Here is a 13,999-nt window from a genome sequence, read left to right as displayed (position 1 = left end):
CTTAAGGGGTTTCCCTTGTAGGTAACAAGTCATTTTTTCTCTTGCTGCTTCTAAGATTCTCTCCTTGGCTTTAGCTTTTGACAGTTTAATTATAATGTGTCTCAATGTGGGGCTGTGTGGATTCATCTTTTTTGGAACTCTCTGGGCTCCCTAGATCTGGATTTCTGTTTGCTTCCTCAGGTTAGGGAAGTGTTCAGCCATTATTTCTTTGAATAAGCTCTCTGCCCCTTTCTGTCTTCTCCTTCTGGGACCCCAGTAATGCAAATATTTGTCCACTTGATGTTATCACATACGTGCTTTAAGTTCCCTTCCTCTGTCTCCTTTTCTGATTGGATGAGATTCACCGTCCTGATTTCGCGGATCCTTCTTCCACGTGGGAAAGTCTGACTCCTTCTTAAGTTTTCTGGTTCAGTTACTGTATTCTTCAGCTCTGATTTCTCTTTGGTACTTTTCTATTTTCTTTTTTTAAATTCTCACCTTGTTTATATATTGTTCTCCTAACCCAGTGAGCATCTTTATGGCTGTTACTTGTCGGACAAATCACTTCTGTTTCATTAAGGTCTGGTTAAATTTGATCTTGTTCTTTTGTTGAGCACAAATCCCTGTTTCTTCATCTTCCTTGACTCACTTAGGTGGTTTCTACCTTGTGTGGGAGACGAACGTCTTCAGTCAGCCTGGCCAGTCTTGGTTGTCTCTCAGTCTTCTGTGATCACCTCTGCTGCTTGTTGCTTTCCAGTGGCTCCCAGCCCTTGAGGGTGTGCGAGGACGCGAGTGTCTGGGAGGGGAGGACTGCAGTCAGCACCTAGATGCAGGCGGGACTGTCCAGCAGCAGCTGACAAGGTATGTCGTTAGGCCTTTCCCAAGAGAAAGCAGACAACAGACTTTGTGGCCAGCAGCCTCTGCACTGGAGCCGGGGTGGGGGGAGGAGGGTTGCTCCTGCACCCGCTAATTGCTTCTTTGCTACAGTTCTTTGCAATCCAGGAGTGCAAGTCCTGTTGCCTGTCAAAGCCAGGTTATCCAGGGACTCAGGCTTTGGGTGGCAGCTACAAAAGGAAGAGCACCAGACATACATGCAAACTACTTTTAGAAGATACTTGTATCTGTAAGGAGTCCAAGGGAGAAGTCAGGGCTAGGGTCTGCTGGCTCCCCGGTCTCTGGGGAGGGTCACCGTGCACTCCTAGATCCGTGCTAAATGCTTTTGCTCCGTAAAAACTACCACTTCCTTTTTCCTCTTTGTCTTCAGGTTCCCTAGAACTTTATTTTTAATGATCTTTTCTTTATAAAAGCATTCTTGTCCTGTTTCTGCCTTGACTACTAGTAATTTGTGATACATACTACCTTCTCTTTTTACTTGATAATGGAGTTTTTCAGCTTTTATCTTCTATAGTAATTTATTGTAGAACTTATTTTACATTCTACTGGCATTTGCCTTTAGTTAGCGTGTGTAATTTTTTTCACCGATTTTACGACATTCCCCTGCCTCTCCAGCCTGTCCTTTTAAACTTTAAATTTAAAAATTAAGAAAATTAAAAATTTTACATTCTTGAATTCTTAGTTTTGATTCTTTCCATGTGCTGATAATAAACTGTCATTTTTGGAGGAAATAGTAGAGCATATTTTATAAGCTCTTGCATGCCTAGAAATTCCTAGTATCTTTGTTTCATTAAAAATATGTAGATGTTGGTCACTTGTCTTCTAGTATTTATTAAAACAAGGACTGAGGCTACCCATTTTTCCACCGAGATATTTTCTCCAGAATCTTAGTAGGGTTCTGTTAATTTTGCTAATGAAATAAGGCCTTCAGCGTTTTTCTATTATAATTAATCCTTGGGAGTACCACGTGGTTTTTTTGTTTTGGTGGGTTTTTTTCCTTTTTAAGAAATACCATTTACTCCTGGTTCTCTATTTTTCTTTTCCTCTCCCCGAACTGAGCGGGCTTTCCTCTGTTACTGACTTTGAGATGCAGTGTTACTTCTGCTTGTCTTCAGTGAAGTATTCTAATAGAGTTTGGGTTTTCTTTTCTTCGTGGGTCTTGGCCCCTCCTGTCAGAGTCAGGGCGGAGGCCCACTGAGCACAGCTGCAACGGGGACTGCTTGCATCAGGCCGGCTCAGCTCCTGACCAGGCAGCTTGGCCCCAGACCTTGCAGTCTCCCTACTCCGGGCCTCAGTGTCCTTCTCTGCACCTGAGAGGAAATGATAGCGCCGACCTTCTTGAGTTCTTGTGAGGATCAAAGGATTTAGTACATAATGAGCCACAAATATTAGCTGTGATTACTATACAGATACATTTTTTTAAGTACTCTGTCTGAATCTTAACATTTTTTTCCTTATATTGTCTTTTTGCTCCTTCTCAGGTAAGGATTCACAAGAATCATTTGCCAGGAGATCGTGTATACGTGACCCTTTCTGCCCCTTCCCTCTCCCACCGCTGTCTGTCTCAGCCGGAAGAGGAGGTCCCGTTGAGGTGGGTGCACGCAGCCCCTGCCCACAGTGTGCTTCCCTCCTCCCAGAAGAAAGGCAGTTCTTCTCCTGCTCGAGAACAGAGTCTCTGCACCTGATAAACCCGTTCAGCTGAGCAGCTCCCTCCGCCCCAGCTGCTGTAGTTAGTAATCCAGAGGCCAAAGCCTGGGTTTTCTCAGACCTGCTACCCCCTCAAATCCTGCATGCTCACCTTGGGAGAGACTGCACCCCCTCTAGACCCGAGCACGCAGATCTGTCCTGTTTCCAGCAACACTGTGCTCACGTCCACGCAGTTCGCTATCGTGACGTTCATTTGACCTCGGACAATCCTCAAACTAGAAATGAGGATTTGCTCTGTAAAACGGGAGCCCCTACTTCTAAGTAACAGCGGCATACTGGTATTTCAAATAGTACGGCTTGATAAAAACTATTCTGAACTACTAAAGATTACAAAAGACTTAAAGCAGAAGAAAACATTTATTGATAATTTCAAAGGGACTGAGAGTTGATCTTGTTCTCTTATTGTAGAAATGTTAGAAAAAACAACAGAACCTGAAACAGATTGAGCATACAAGCTGACCCAGGGCGGTCAGTCACACTGAGGGCGGCAGACCTTCCGGCCACGTAGGACTGTTGCGAGCGTTGCTTTAGACGATACGCGTTGCCTACAGCTTCTGGATCAGCAGGGCAGACGCTCCCCCTCCTCCATTGCAGATACTGGCGAGACCGTACTCCCCTTGCTTCAAGGCCTGAACCAAGTGAACAACAATCCTGGCTCCGGACATCCTAGGATTAAGAAGGCACTTGTGTTCTTTAACATAAATTACAGAATACCTGACCAAACCAAGTTTCCATTCCATATGCACTTGAAAAGTCTATTAGAGCATTTAACTCCTTCCCTTCAATGTGGGAGACGTGTTTCAAAAACGGTTACAGCTTTGTTTAAAGCCCGAGCATAGATTTTAATCTTAAAACACCACGAGTTTTCCGGCAACTGCCTGTGGCAGATCTGTGTTCAGTGTTAGATCCTATCAAGAATGGTGTTTGCCCTTCGAAGGACAGATGGGAAGGAAACCGGTTCGACCAGGAGTAATAGGAATGAGCACGAAGCGGTGAAGATTTAGACAAAACTACGAAGGCGTTATGTTGCCATTAGCCTAGACAGCGTCCTCTGACTTCACCTACCCAATCGGATGTCCCAGAGAAACCGCTCCTCCATGGATGTTCACCTTCTGGGGATCGAGGTCCAGCATTTTAATATTTGCTAGCACAACCAGACTAAAGGCTTCGTTCACTTCCCACATCGTAATATCCTCTTTTTTCAGTCCTGCATCTTTAAGAACCTAAAATTTTTTAATAATTGGTTAACAGTCAAAACTTATTTTCATTATTTTCTTGGAATTCTGCAGTTTGGGTTGCTATTTATATCCCCTTGATGCAAGAGATACTTAAATACGGAGTTTCTTAGTTTTCGGGAGGAAGAGCTTTTTTATTTTCTGATTTTAACGTCTCATTGCACTGTAAGCAAAGAATTTTGTTTGCATTATTTCTATTTTGCAGCAATAGAAAGAACTAGATTTTCTTGAACGTTCCATGGATACCTGAAAAGAACACATATTCTCTATTTGGGGGTTGTAACTTGATAATCGTCTTACGATCTACTTTACTACATCGCTCAGTTGTAGACTATTGATCTGTCAAGTGAGAAAGGTCTGTTAGTTTCTACTATTAGTACAGTTGCTTTTCACTGCATTTCCTATAGTTTTTCCTTTATAAAAGCTGCTCTGGGGTTATATGGGCACAGACATTCTTAGCTATTGTATCTTCACTGCAAATTATCTAAATAGTTCGTCAGCGGTGCAGGAAGGTGTGATGGTGCTAATAAATAATGGTTATGCTTATATATTTATAAAATTCTGCTGTCCTTTTTCTTTAGAAATTGTTGTTGTTGTGAGCAACAATAAAATTCATTGGAAACTCTTCCTCCCCTTTCCTCTCTTCCTCCAGCAGGCTCCACGTTTCAGGCTGTACAGCTCCTCCCGCACAAGACCCATGGGGCCCCTGCCCTGGCGCTCAGTCAAGCTGCGGTCAGGACTGGAGCTGTACCTTCAGAATCCAGAACTGCTTCTCACCCTCGCTCTCTAACGTGATACATTCACTTTCAGAAGCTGTGTCATTCTGTTCCTTTCTGAGATCCGCCACCCTATCGTTTCTGATCCTCTCTTCCCATAATCCTCACTGATTTCTGCTCAGTCTGGGTGCTGGTCTCAGAAGTTCCCTCCCAGGGTGAAGCCCTCTCCTTCTGAAAAGGAGTATTTGCTGGAATCTTCTGAGATCCTTCAGCACCATCTCTTCCTGTGACCCCTTAGCAACTTCCCTTAGAGACAGTGATAGCTTAGAGTAAGACCAGCTCCTAGCAATTCCCTTTCAGAATGGAGACCTCTCCTAGTAGTGAATTATTTGAATTCTAGAACCAGTACCTTTATTATTTTTTCTTTGCCACGCCGACCTCCCACTTTGTGGTTACCATACCAGGTGTGAGTGAGCATCCTACTTAAAAATAATTACATAGTTTGTGTCTGTTCCACTGAAGCTCTAGTGTGTGGGTTGCTCAAACTGTTTTCAGAAGTTGGAAGATTTGGGGGCCCCCTTGGTGGCTCAGTCGGTTAAGCATCTGACTTCAGGGCGCCTGGGTGGCTCAGTTGGTTAAGCATCTGACTTCAGCTCAGGTCATGACTTGGGGGTCCTGGGATCGAGCCCCGCAGTAGGCTCCCCACTCAGTTGGGGAGCCCCTCTCTCCGCTCATGCTAATAAATCTTAAAAAAAAAAAAAAAAGTAGCTTGGTTTCAAATCTCCCTATCTCTAGGCCTCCTCAGATGCATAACATTTAAAACCCAAACCCTGCAGCTTTGCTCTCAACAGAACAGACGCTGATATGGTGGAGTACCGCCCCCTCACCAGGTTCTCACCTTAGGTACAGCATATGCAGGTGCAACTGGAAAATCAACAGGTTCAACAGCAGCATCAGCAAATGCTTTATTAAAAAAAAATTAAATAGGTCATTAAAATCTTTTTTACAAGTGACTCACATCTGTCATTAGATATAATATGCAAAACTGCAAGCGTCCTAACCCCAATAATATACGTAAATGCATTTGTTCCTTTTCTAAGATTCTAGGTTTTATAAAATTAGAGCCATCATCTAGGCCACGGATTTTCATTAAGTAGGGGGTTGGGGGAAATCTGCCTCCTGGGACACTGGCATTAGCTAGAGGTCATTTAGGTATGCAGCAGCTAGGACGCCGCTTCCTGCAGCATCCGGGGGTAGAGGCCGAGGCGGCGACTGCGCGGAGTAGCCTCAGGAACAAAGACGGACTTGTTGCAAAATCTCGTAAGTGCTGAGGTTAAGAAACCAAGATCCCAGCTAAAAATGAAGGGGTGCCCGAATGGCTCGGGGGGTTAGTGAGGCATCTGACTTGGTTTCGGCTCAGGTCACCATCCCAAGGTAGGGGGATTGCGTGGGCTCTGTGCTCAGCGGGGAGTCTGCTTGTCCCTGTGCCCCTGCTCGAGATTCTAAGAAATCTTTTTAAAGTAAGATGAGGTCGTGAAGCCTTTTTATAAAGTAACAAAATGTTTAACTCACTGACAAGGCAGATTTTACAGCTCAAAATATGTCTGAGGAGACAGGGTATGACAGGTCACACAGATCAATGCCAAACTACCTGGACCTCCTAGTTCTAAAGCCCTGATTTCACGCTCGCTCTGAGCTGCGCGGCTACGTTGCCCCTTCGCGCCAGAACGCGGACGACCTGTTCTCCCGCCCGTCAGAGGACCGGACCGGCTCTTCACGCCCCCTCCCGTGCAGGGTGAGTTGCAGCGAGTGCCCGAAGGCGCCCCTCGACCTCGCCGCCGCCTGCGACGCAAGCCGCCGGGCCGCACGGGCCGCGCAGAGACGGCGAAGAAACGCGCGCGCCGGGCCTACCTGCCACTCGGGCCAGCGGCGTCACGTTGAGCCTGCGGGCGGCGCCGGCGGTCATGAGCAGCGCAGCGGCCGCGCCGTCGTTGAGCGAGCTCGCGTTGGCGGCTGTGACTGTGCCTGGAAGAGGGCGCAGGGGTCGCGCGGGGTCGCGCCCGGGCCGTACGCCCCGCGGCCCTACGGCGCCTCGGCGGCGGGCGCCGCGGCCTCCGAGTCCTGCGAGGCTGGGACCAGCGCCGTGGGGCCCCTTCCCGCGGCCCGGCCGTGCTTCCCCACAGCCGAGCAGGCGCCGGGGCCAAGCCCGCCGCGCTGCCCCGCAACCGCCTGGCGCTCGACGGCCAGGACGCTACGAGTCGCCGAACGGGGCATTTTAAACCTTAGGGTATGCGAACTATGTCCGCTAAGCTTTTCTAAGAAGTGCAACCAAGGCGCTACGGTACTGCGGCTAAAGTATAGAACATAAAAATACACTTCTGCAATACAAATTTGATACGGGGCTTTAAAAAAGCCTGATCCGTCCCTATAGTTGGCACTGAGAAATTCGAATCAGGAAAGGCGGGAACTTTAGATTATCCTCACCAGTAAATCCGCCAATTTTATTTTTTTTTTTTTAGATTTTATTTATTTATTTGACAGAGAGAGACACAGCGAGAGAGGGAACACAAGCAGGGGGAGTGCGAGAGGGAGAAGCAGGCCTCCCGCTGAGCAGGGAGCCCGATGCGGGGCTCGATCCCAGGACCTGGGATCATGACCTGAACCGAAGGCAGACGCTCAACGGCTGAGCCACCCAGGCGCCCCAAATCTGCCAATTTTAAAAGCAGAACGGACCACCTCAAGGATTTCAAAAGCATTATCTGAGAACACTGGAATCCCATTTATGGTAGCATTCAGTAGTTACTACTTCCATGCCAGGCGCTGGAAATAAAACAGTGAACAACACTGCTCCCAACTTCATCCTCAAGAATCTTACCGGTATTTAACATATAAACACCTTTCATTTCGGAATAAGCTTTCAAAATGAATTACATATGAAAAACTGGATTCTGGGGCGCCTGGGTGGCTCAGATGGTTAAGCATCTGCCTTCGGTTCAGGTCATGATCCCAGGGTCCTGGGATCGAGCCCCACATCGGGCTCCTGGCTCAGCGGGTAGTCTGCTTCTCCTCCTCCCTCTGCCTCTCTCCCTGCTCATGCTGTCTCTCTCCCTCTCTGTATCTCTGTGTCTCAAGTGAATAAATAAAATCTTTAAAATAAATAAATAAAAGGAAAAACTGGATTCTACACTCATTTTACAATCTCTTCCCTAGGATTTCTATATTGAAGGTATTCGCTGTTACACAATTTTAAATATTTTTTTGGATAAATATACTTTGTTAATTTCACATGAGCCTGACCTATTGAAAATGTTAAATAACATCTAGATGTTTTCTAGAATTACTTTTCTAAAATCCTGAGGCAGGGCCAAGACTAGAGATGGAGTTTACCTCCACTTTTTGCCATGCTTCATTTCTTCATACTAACCGTTTTCTTTCTGGAAAACTGTCTTCAGCTTTGGAACTTTGCTAAAGTCAACACGTTTATATTCTTCATCTTCTTTCACCAGTACATCTGGTTTACCTACAACACAGTCTTTCATCAACAGTCAGCACAACAGTGAGTCCCTGAGTAAGACACAGCAAGTGTCCCTCCCGTGCGGGGCCTGCACACCTTGCACCATCCCGAGTCAACCCTACGCGAGAATCCGCCACCTATCATCTCTGTTAGTCACTTAAAGAGTTTACTAAGTAGTTCAACACAGTTTAAATCTTTGATTCGGCCACATCCCATTCTCTCCTCTCCCCTTTTTTAGATCCCATCCACTCTCCTGACCGCAGGCGTGGACAAGCTCTAGTAATTCTACCATTCTGAGCCTCATCGTCATTTCTCAGCGGAAATGGAACCTAAGCCAATTCAACCAGTCTTCGCTTTGGGTTCTGCCCGAGTGGGTGAGGACAGCTCCCTGCTCTGTGACTGAGAGCCGTCAGGGGGACCCCAGAGACGGAGCTGGGACGAAAGCGCGCAGCGCTCAGCACCAGGTCGCGCGCCCGGAGCTCCCAGAGCTGCTGCTTGCTGCCGTGTGGCCTTCCTCCTCACCTCCAGGGCTAATAAACCGTCTGTCACTGATATTAGAAAGATTTCTAATAAACATATTTCTCAAATTGGAAACATTCTTCTTAGTGGCATTTGCAGTTGAGTTGGAAGCGGATATGAAATTGGGTTGAATTAAATTCTCTCTAACCTGGCAGCATTCCCCTCTATTAACCATAAGCAAAAGTATCTGTGTCCTCAGCTGAACGAAGCTAAAAATGAACGAATTTAAAGCAAAATTTTTTAGCAACCTGTGAAAAATCTATTTTGGAATATCATCCCTCTACCTTTTACTGTAATTGTGACAGGGATAACTTCATTTCCAAATTTTCCTGCTTCCCACGCTGCTTTACTCCTGGTGTAGGAGTTAATTGCGTATGTGTCCTGTTCTTCTCGTGCAATGTTCATCTTCTTCGCGGTATTCTCAGCACAGTTCCCCTGATAAAAGTTGGAATTCTTAAACAAGTAATTTGCTTTGCATAACTTACAAAATATCTATTAACTTGCATAACAAAATAGTGGTTAGCCATTAAATTTAGTTTCTTAAAATACACCTGTTTCTGTACTAGGTCATTTTTCACTCATGTCTCATCTTTAGATACTTTCAATGAGCCCAGAAGTTGCTATTTCAAAGGTAAATAATTAAATAGTTAAGGAATCCATTACCAGAAGCCAGAAAACGCCCTATTCCAGTGTGGGGCAGTTTATTCAACAACTGAGTCAAACTGATGCAGGGAGCAAAGAAATATTTTCCTGAAATGAATGGCTGAAATCAACATTTATAGAGCCCATCCTTTAGTTACTAAAATACACATAATTTTAAAAAATCAAACAGTATTGTATACTCAATGGTATTTCTCCTTAAAAATCCAGAATTACCAGGGCGCCTGGCTGGCTCAGTCGTTAAGCGTCTGCCTTCGGCTCAGGTCATGATCCCAGGGTCCTGGGATCGAGCCCCGCATCGGGCTCCCTGCTCAGCGGGAAGCCTGCTTCTCCCTCCCCCACTCCCCCTGCTTGTGTTCCCTCTCTCGCTGTCTCTCTCGCTATCAAATAAATAAATAAAATCTTTAAAAAAAACAAAAATCAATAATTACCATATGGATTTTATTGTAGACATCAGTTAGCCCATCTTTCACAATCAAATCTTCAAGCTGGACGCCACCATATGGCGTCGCCCCTCTGTTCATGACGTAGGGAACATTGGACATGCTCTCCATCCCACCTGCCACCATCACATCCTGCTCAGCAACAAAAACAATGTCAACTTAAACAGGACCTACAACCCAGTACACCCACCACACAGCAACCACAAACAAGTTTCCGTGGACTTCATGAGGCCGCTACACAGCGAACACAGGAAGTACCCGCTTTGACCCGGATGAAAAGAAACGGTCTGAAATGTGTCACGATAATTAAGAATCAGGTATTTATAAGAATGCAGGATCCTTCATGGAAGACCGACCCTCTTGTGAAATTCTTCTAACCCTTCACTGCACTCAACACTGCTTTATGTCATGTCTTCTAAAAGATGACAACCTGTTCACAGAAATAATCCTACTTCTTGGGCTGAGATCCTCCTGATCAGCTTTTCCCAGACGGCTGTGATAACCTTCTACGGGATCCTCGGACACGCATCCTCGCTTCCACCCTGGAGGCGTCGACATGCACCCTGGTCACCTTGGGTAGAATGAGACTCCTCGGCCCTTCTTCCCGAAGGCTTCTCTCTCCCTTTCGGGTCAGGTCACCCGCACCTGCTGCAAGGTCTTCACAGACCTCGTGCTCACACACCCCTGCGCACTCTGCCCCACCCGCCAACCTGTGAAACACCGGTACTTCCTTTCAAACTACTCAAGACATGGCCATGTCGCACCTTCCCTGACCACCTGTGCCTTCTTGGAAGCCGCCCGTCCTTCTTTTTTGTTCCCCAGCTACTGGCTCAGGCGTTTATTAGTGCCACTGCCCTGAACTACAGCTATATCTGCAGGGCCCATCTTCATCTTCACCAGACACAGCTTCTTGCAAGGCCAGAAACCCTGTTCCATCTACTAATGAATATTATTCCACCTGTCAGTACAAACCAACAAAAGAAATCTGTTTGCATATAAGGGCTAATTTAAAAAAAAAGTTTAATATAAAACATTAATGTAAGCATTAAAGCCACAGCCTTTAACCAGGGGTAAAGACAAACACAAGTTCCAGACCAAAGAACCTAAATATTTTTCTGGTTCTGAAATCAAGAGATTCTCAATTAGTTCTCAGGTACGTTCTAATCCGTTAGCCTAAAATACTAAATATTCCCTGAGGATGATGCCAATAATTAGTGACAGAAAAGAAAGTATCAATTATTCTTCAATACAAGATAAAAATGGCCACTTTCCAAAATATTTCAAAATACTTTGATAATTCAAAATATCTACTCCTAGTATTCCTTTAAGTCAGGTAATTGTACACGTGCACAAATAACACCAGCGGAAAGCATCTCAGTGTAGTGCACGCAGCATTTGCTGGAGAATCGCAATAAACCCACTGAGACAAAACTTTCCTCCTCAGTTTTCCAGCATGTAAACAATCTCCCCCAATTCCCACTCACTGCTCCGACAAGGGCTTAGTGACACCCCGTGTTGGTGTTACCCTCTGCACGAGCGAGCTCCCAACATTTGCAAAGTGTGCAACTGGGTACCACGTTAATGGAAAGCATTTGAAAATATCCTCTGAAAATCTTCTGACTCAAATTCTCCTCTCAGTAATTTTTCTAAGAGACCAATTTGTCCATGACGAGATTTTTAACATTCTGTCCACGGGGCTCCAGCGACCGTCACGGAGCAGGTGCGCAGCTCGCGGGGCAGGAGGAGGATTCACGCTCGTCTGGCTGCAGACTTGCTGTTCTCACCACCACACTGCGCCCCCTCCGAGGCGTCGTTCAAGGACTGAGGAGGGTTTACCAAGATGCATGAGCGGAGCTACGCTTGGCCACACTGCGTGAGATACTGAAGAAGGGGAGACACCGTACGTGTCCTTTCAATAAGGGCCTGGAAAACGCGCTATGGCTATTCAGCTCAGAACACTACTTATAACATCGGACACGTCAGCTCGACAGCACTCTATCCTTTTTTCCTCTTTGCCTTTCAACTGGAAACAAAGCCGGGGGGGCAAGAGCAATGGCAGACTAACCGCGTAAGCCATCGTTCACAGTCACCTCACAGAAGGCCCTCCTGTGTCACGCCCCGAGAGGCCGAGAGGCACTAGAGGGGGACAAAGACACCCGCTTTCTAATTTCAACCACGTAACTTTGTCGGCCGTGTCTCCACCCCACTCGTCTCAAGCGCGAAAGGAAGGGCTTGGACCTGACCAACTCTCAGGTCCGTGGACCCGGGTCTGCTCTCCTCACGCCACAGCCTGGGCGTGCTGAGCGGCCACCTCCTGCGCGAGCTCAGGTAAGGACGAGATGGAACCAGCCCCGCCAGCAGAGAGCACGACTGAACAAAGGAGTGGGGCACGGAGGAGCCACAGATCCGTCCTCAAGTCCGGGCTCTGTCAGTGACTGGATTCCCAAGGTCAGCACCTTCTGCTCATCCACCATGAAAACCCTCCTTATCCTGGCAAATACAGCATTTTTCGTGTGTTGAGTCTCCCAGAGTAAGACCAAGTAAAGGGTCACCTGAAGACCCAAACCTCTTCGCTGAAAACTAATTTCTAACACAAGACACTCAAGCTGCTATCTGAGCCCCCGCTTCAGTTGGAATAAAGCAAAGCCAGACACTCCGGAGCCTCGGGAACAACCCAGCTACCGGCACTGACGAGAAAGAACCTCACTTCGAAAGCACAAATGCGCTTCGATTTCCAGTGGAGTGTCTTTTAACACTGCGTACTATTTGAGTTATAAAATGGAAAAGAAGGTGCTTCTTACCTGATGCCCACACATAAGACTCTGAGAGGCCATCATGATGGCTTTCATGCCTGAGGCACAAACTTTGTTTACAGTGGTGCACGGAGTAGAAACAGGTAAGCCTAAAACCAATACAAACAAGTTCTGCTTTTAAAAAGCGAAGATACGGGACGCCTGGGCGGCTCAGTCGTTAAGCGTCTGCCTTCGGCTCAGGTCACGATCCCAGGGTCCTGGGATCGAGCCCCACATCAGGCTCCCTGCTCCTCGGGAAGCCTGCTTCTCCCTCTCCCACTCCCCCTGCTTGTGTTCCCTCTCTCGCTGTGCCTCTCTCCATCAAATAAATAAATAAAATCTTTAAAAAAATAAAAATAAATAAAAAATAAAAAGCGAAGATACCCTTCAAACACACCTGTAGAATTTAAATTCATACAACAGGGCGCGTGAAACCTCCAACCTGCAACAGCATCACTCCGGCCATTAGAGTATGCATTTAACATTGTATTTAAGCTGAAATGGCCCCCACCCTGCTCCACCAAACATTTGAAGTATAAAAGCAAACACGGATTCCCAGTACCTGCGCCCAGGGCTGCTTGCCTTGCTGGGGCTTGTCCTTCACCCCCTTGCAGAACGTTCCCCATGTACACCTCCTTCACTTCTTCTTTTGGAATCCCTATTTTTACAAAAACAAAACAACCACTTCCATATTTTAGTCAATTTAAATATAATTAGTGGTTACCTACTAAGGTACATGATATTACACAGCAGGAACTGTTTCTTCTTCTTGTCAGCTCTGAGTTTCATCCTAAATGTAGTCCAAGGATTTCTTTACAAGGGAATTTAGAAAGGCAGGCACTGAGCGTTTCTAAGTGTTATGTATACAGTAAGTGCAAAATAAGTATTTGCTCCCCTGAATCATGCCCCCCTCCACACAAAAAGCAAAGCAACCGGGTCACCTGGCTGGCTCAGTGTCGGCAGAGCACATTCAAGCCCCACGTGGGGCACAGAGCTTACTTCAAAAAAAAACCAAAAACCCAGAAAACCAAGCAGCGACTGACCTGCCTTTTCCACGGCTCCCTGAATTGCAATGGAACCGAGCTTAGTGGCCGGCAGGGAGGCAAGGCTGCCGAGAAAGGATCCAATGGGCGTCCTTGCAGCACTCACTATGAGCACTTCCTGGCGAGACAGAGGTGGCAAATGCGTCCATGTAAATACTTGATCCAAACCTTCTTTCATGAAAGAAACAGAATTCGGAGATGCGCAGTCATCCCCCAGCCTCCGTCCCCAGCCTCCGTCCCCAGCCTCCGTCCCTCAGCCTGCTCCCCAGGGAAGACGCTGCGGACACAGCTGCGCCCTGGGCTGCCTGCTCCACCCGCCTCCACCCTGCTCACCCTGCACACCCTGCTCACCCTCCTCCACCCTGCTCACCCTGCACACCCTGCTCACCCTCCTCCACCCTGCATACCCTACACACCCTGCTCCACCCTGCTCACCCTGCTCCACCCTGCACACCCTCCTCCACCCTGCTCACCCTGCTCCACCCTGCACACCCTGC

General features: G+C 47.0%; 1 protein-coding gene across 1 annotated transcript in view; it reads right to left on the bottom strand.

Moving 5' to 3' along the window:
- Positions 1-2,918: 2,918 nt before the first annotated feature.
- ACAT1 (acetyl-CoA acetyltransferase 1) overlaps positions 2,919-13,999 on the bottom strand; it is a 26,548-nt gene continuing 15,467 nt past the window's right edge. Inside the window, exons 3-12 of the mRNA XM_035008853.1 lie at positions 13,503-13,620; positions 13,022-13,117; positions 12,469-12,569; positions 9,656-9,799; positions 8,849-8,999; positions 7,956-8,051; positions 6,443-6,556; positions 5,430-5,494; positions 3,646-3,803; positions 2,919-3,246 (exon numbers count right to left, since the gene is read on the bottom strand). Of these exons, the coding sequence (XP_034864744.1) occupies positions 3,126-3,246; positions 3,646-3,803; positions 5,430-5,494; positions 6,443-6,556; positions 7,956-8,051; positions 8,849-8,999; positions 9,656-9,799; positions 12,469-12,569; positions 13,022-13,117; positions 13,503-13,620 (1,164 nt within the window). The 3' untranslated portion in view covers positions 2,919-3,125. The remainder of the gene's footprint in view (positions 3,247-3,645; positions 3,804-5,429; positions 5,495-6,442; positions 6,557-7,955; positions 8,052-8,848; positions 9,000-9,655; positions 9,800-12,468; positions 12,570-13,021; positions 13,118-13,502; positions 13,621-13,999) is intronic.

The sequence above is a fragment of the Mirounga leonina genome, unplaced genomic scaffold (genome assembly GCF_011800145.1).
Source record: "Mirounga leonina isolate KUSES-001 unplaced genomic scaffold, KU_Mleo_1.0 Mir_153, whole genome shotgun sequence".
NCBI lineage: Eukaryota > Metazoa > Chordata > Mammalia > Carnivora > Phocidae > Mirounga > Mirounga leonina.
The sequence above is the reverse complement of the archived record's forward strand: the minus strand, read 5'-3'. Positions and strand labels throughout refer to the sequence as shown.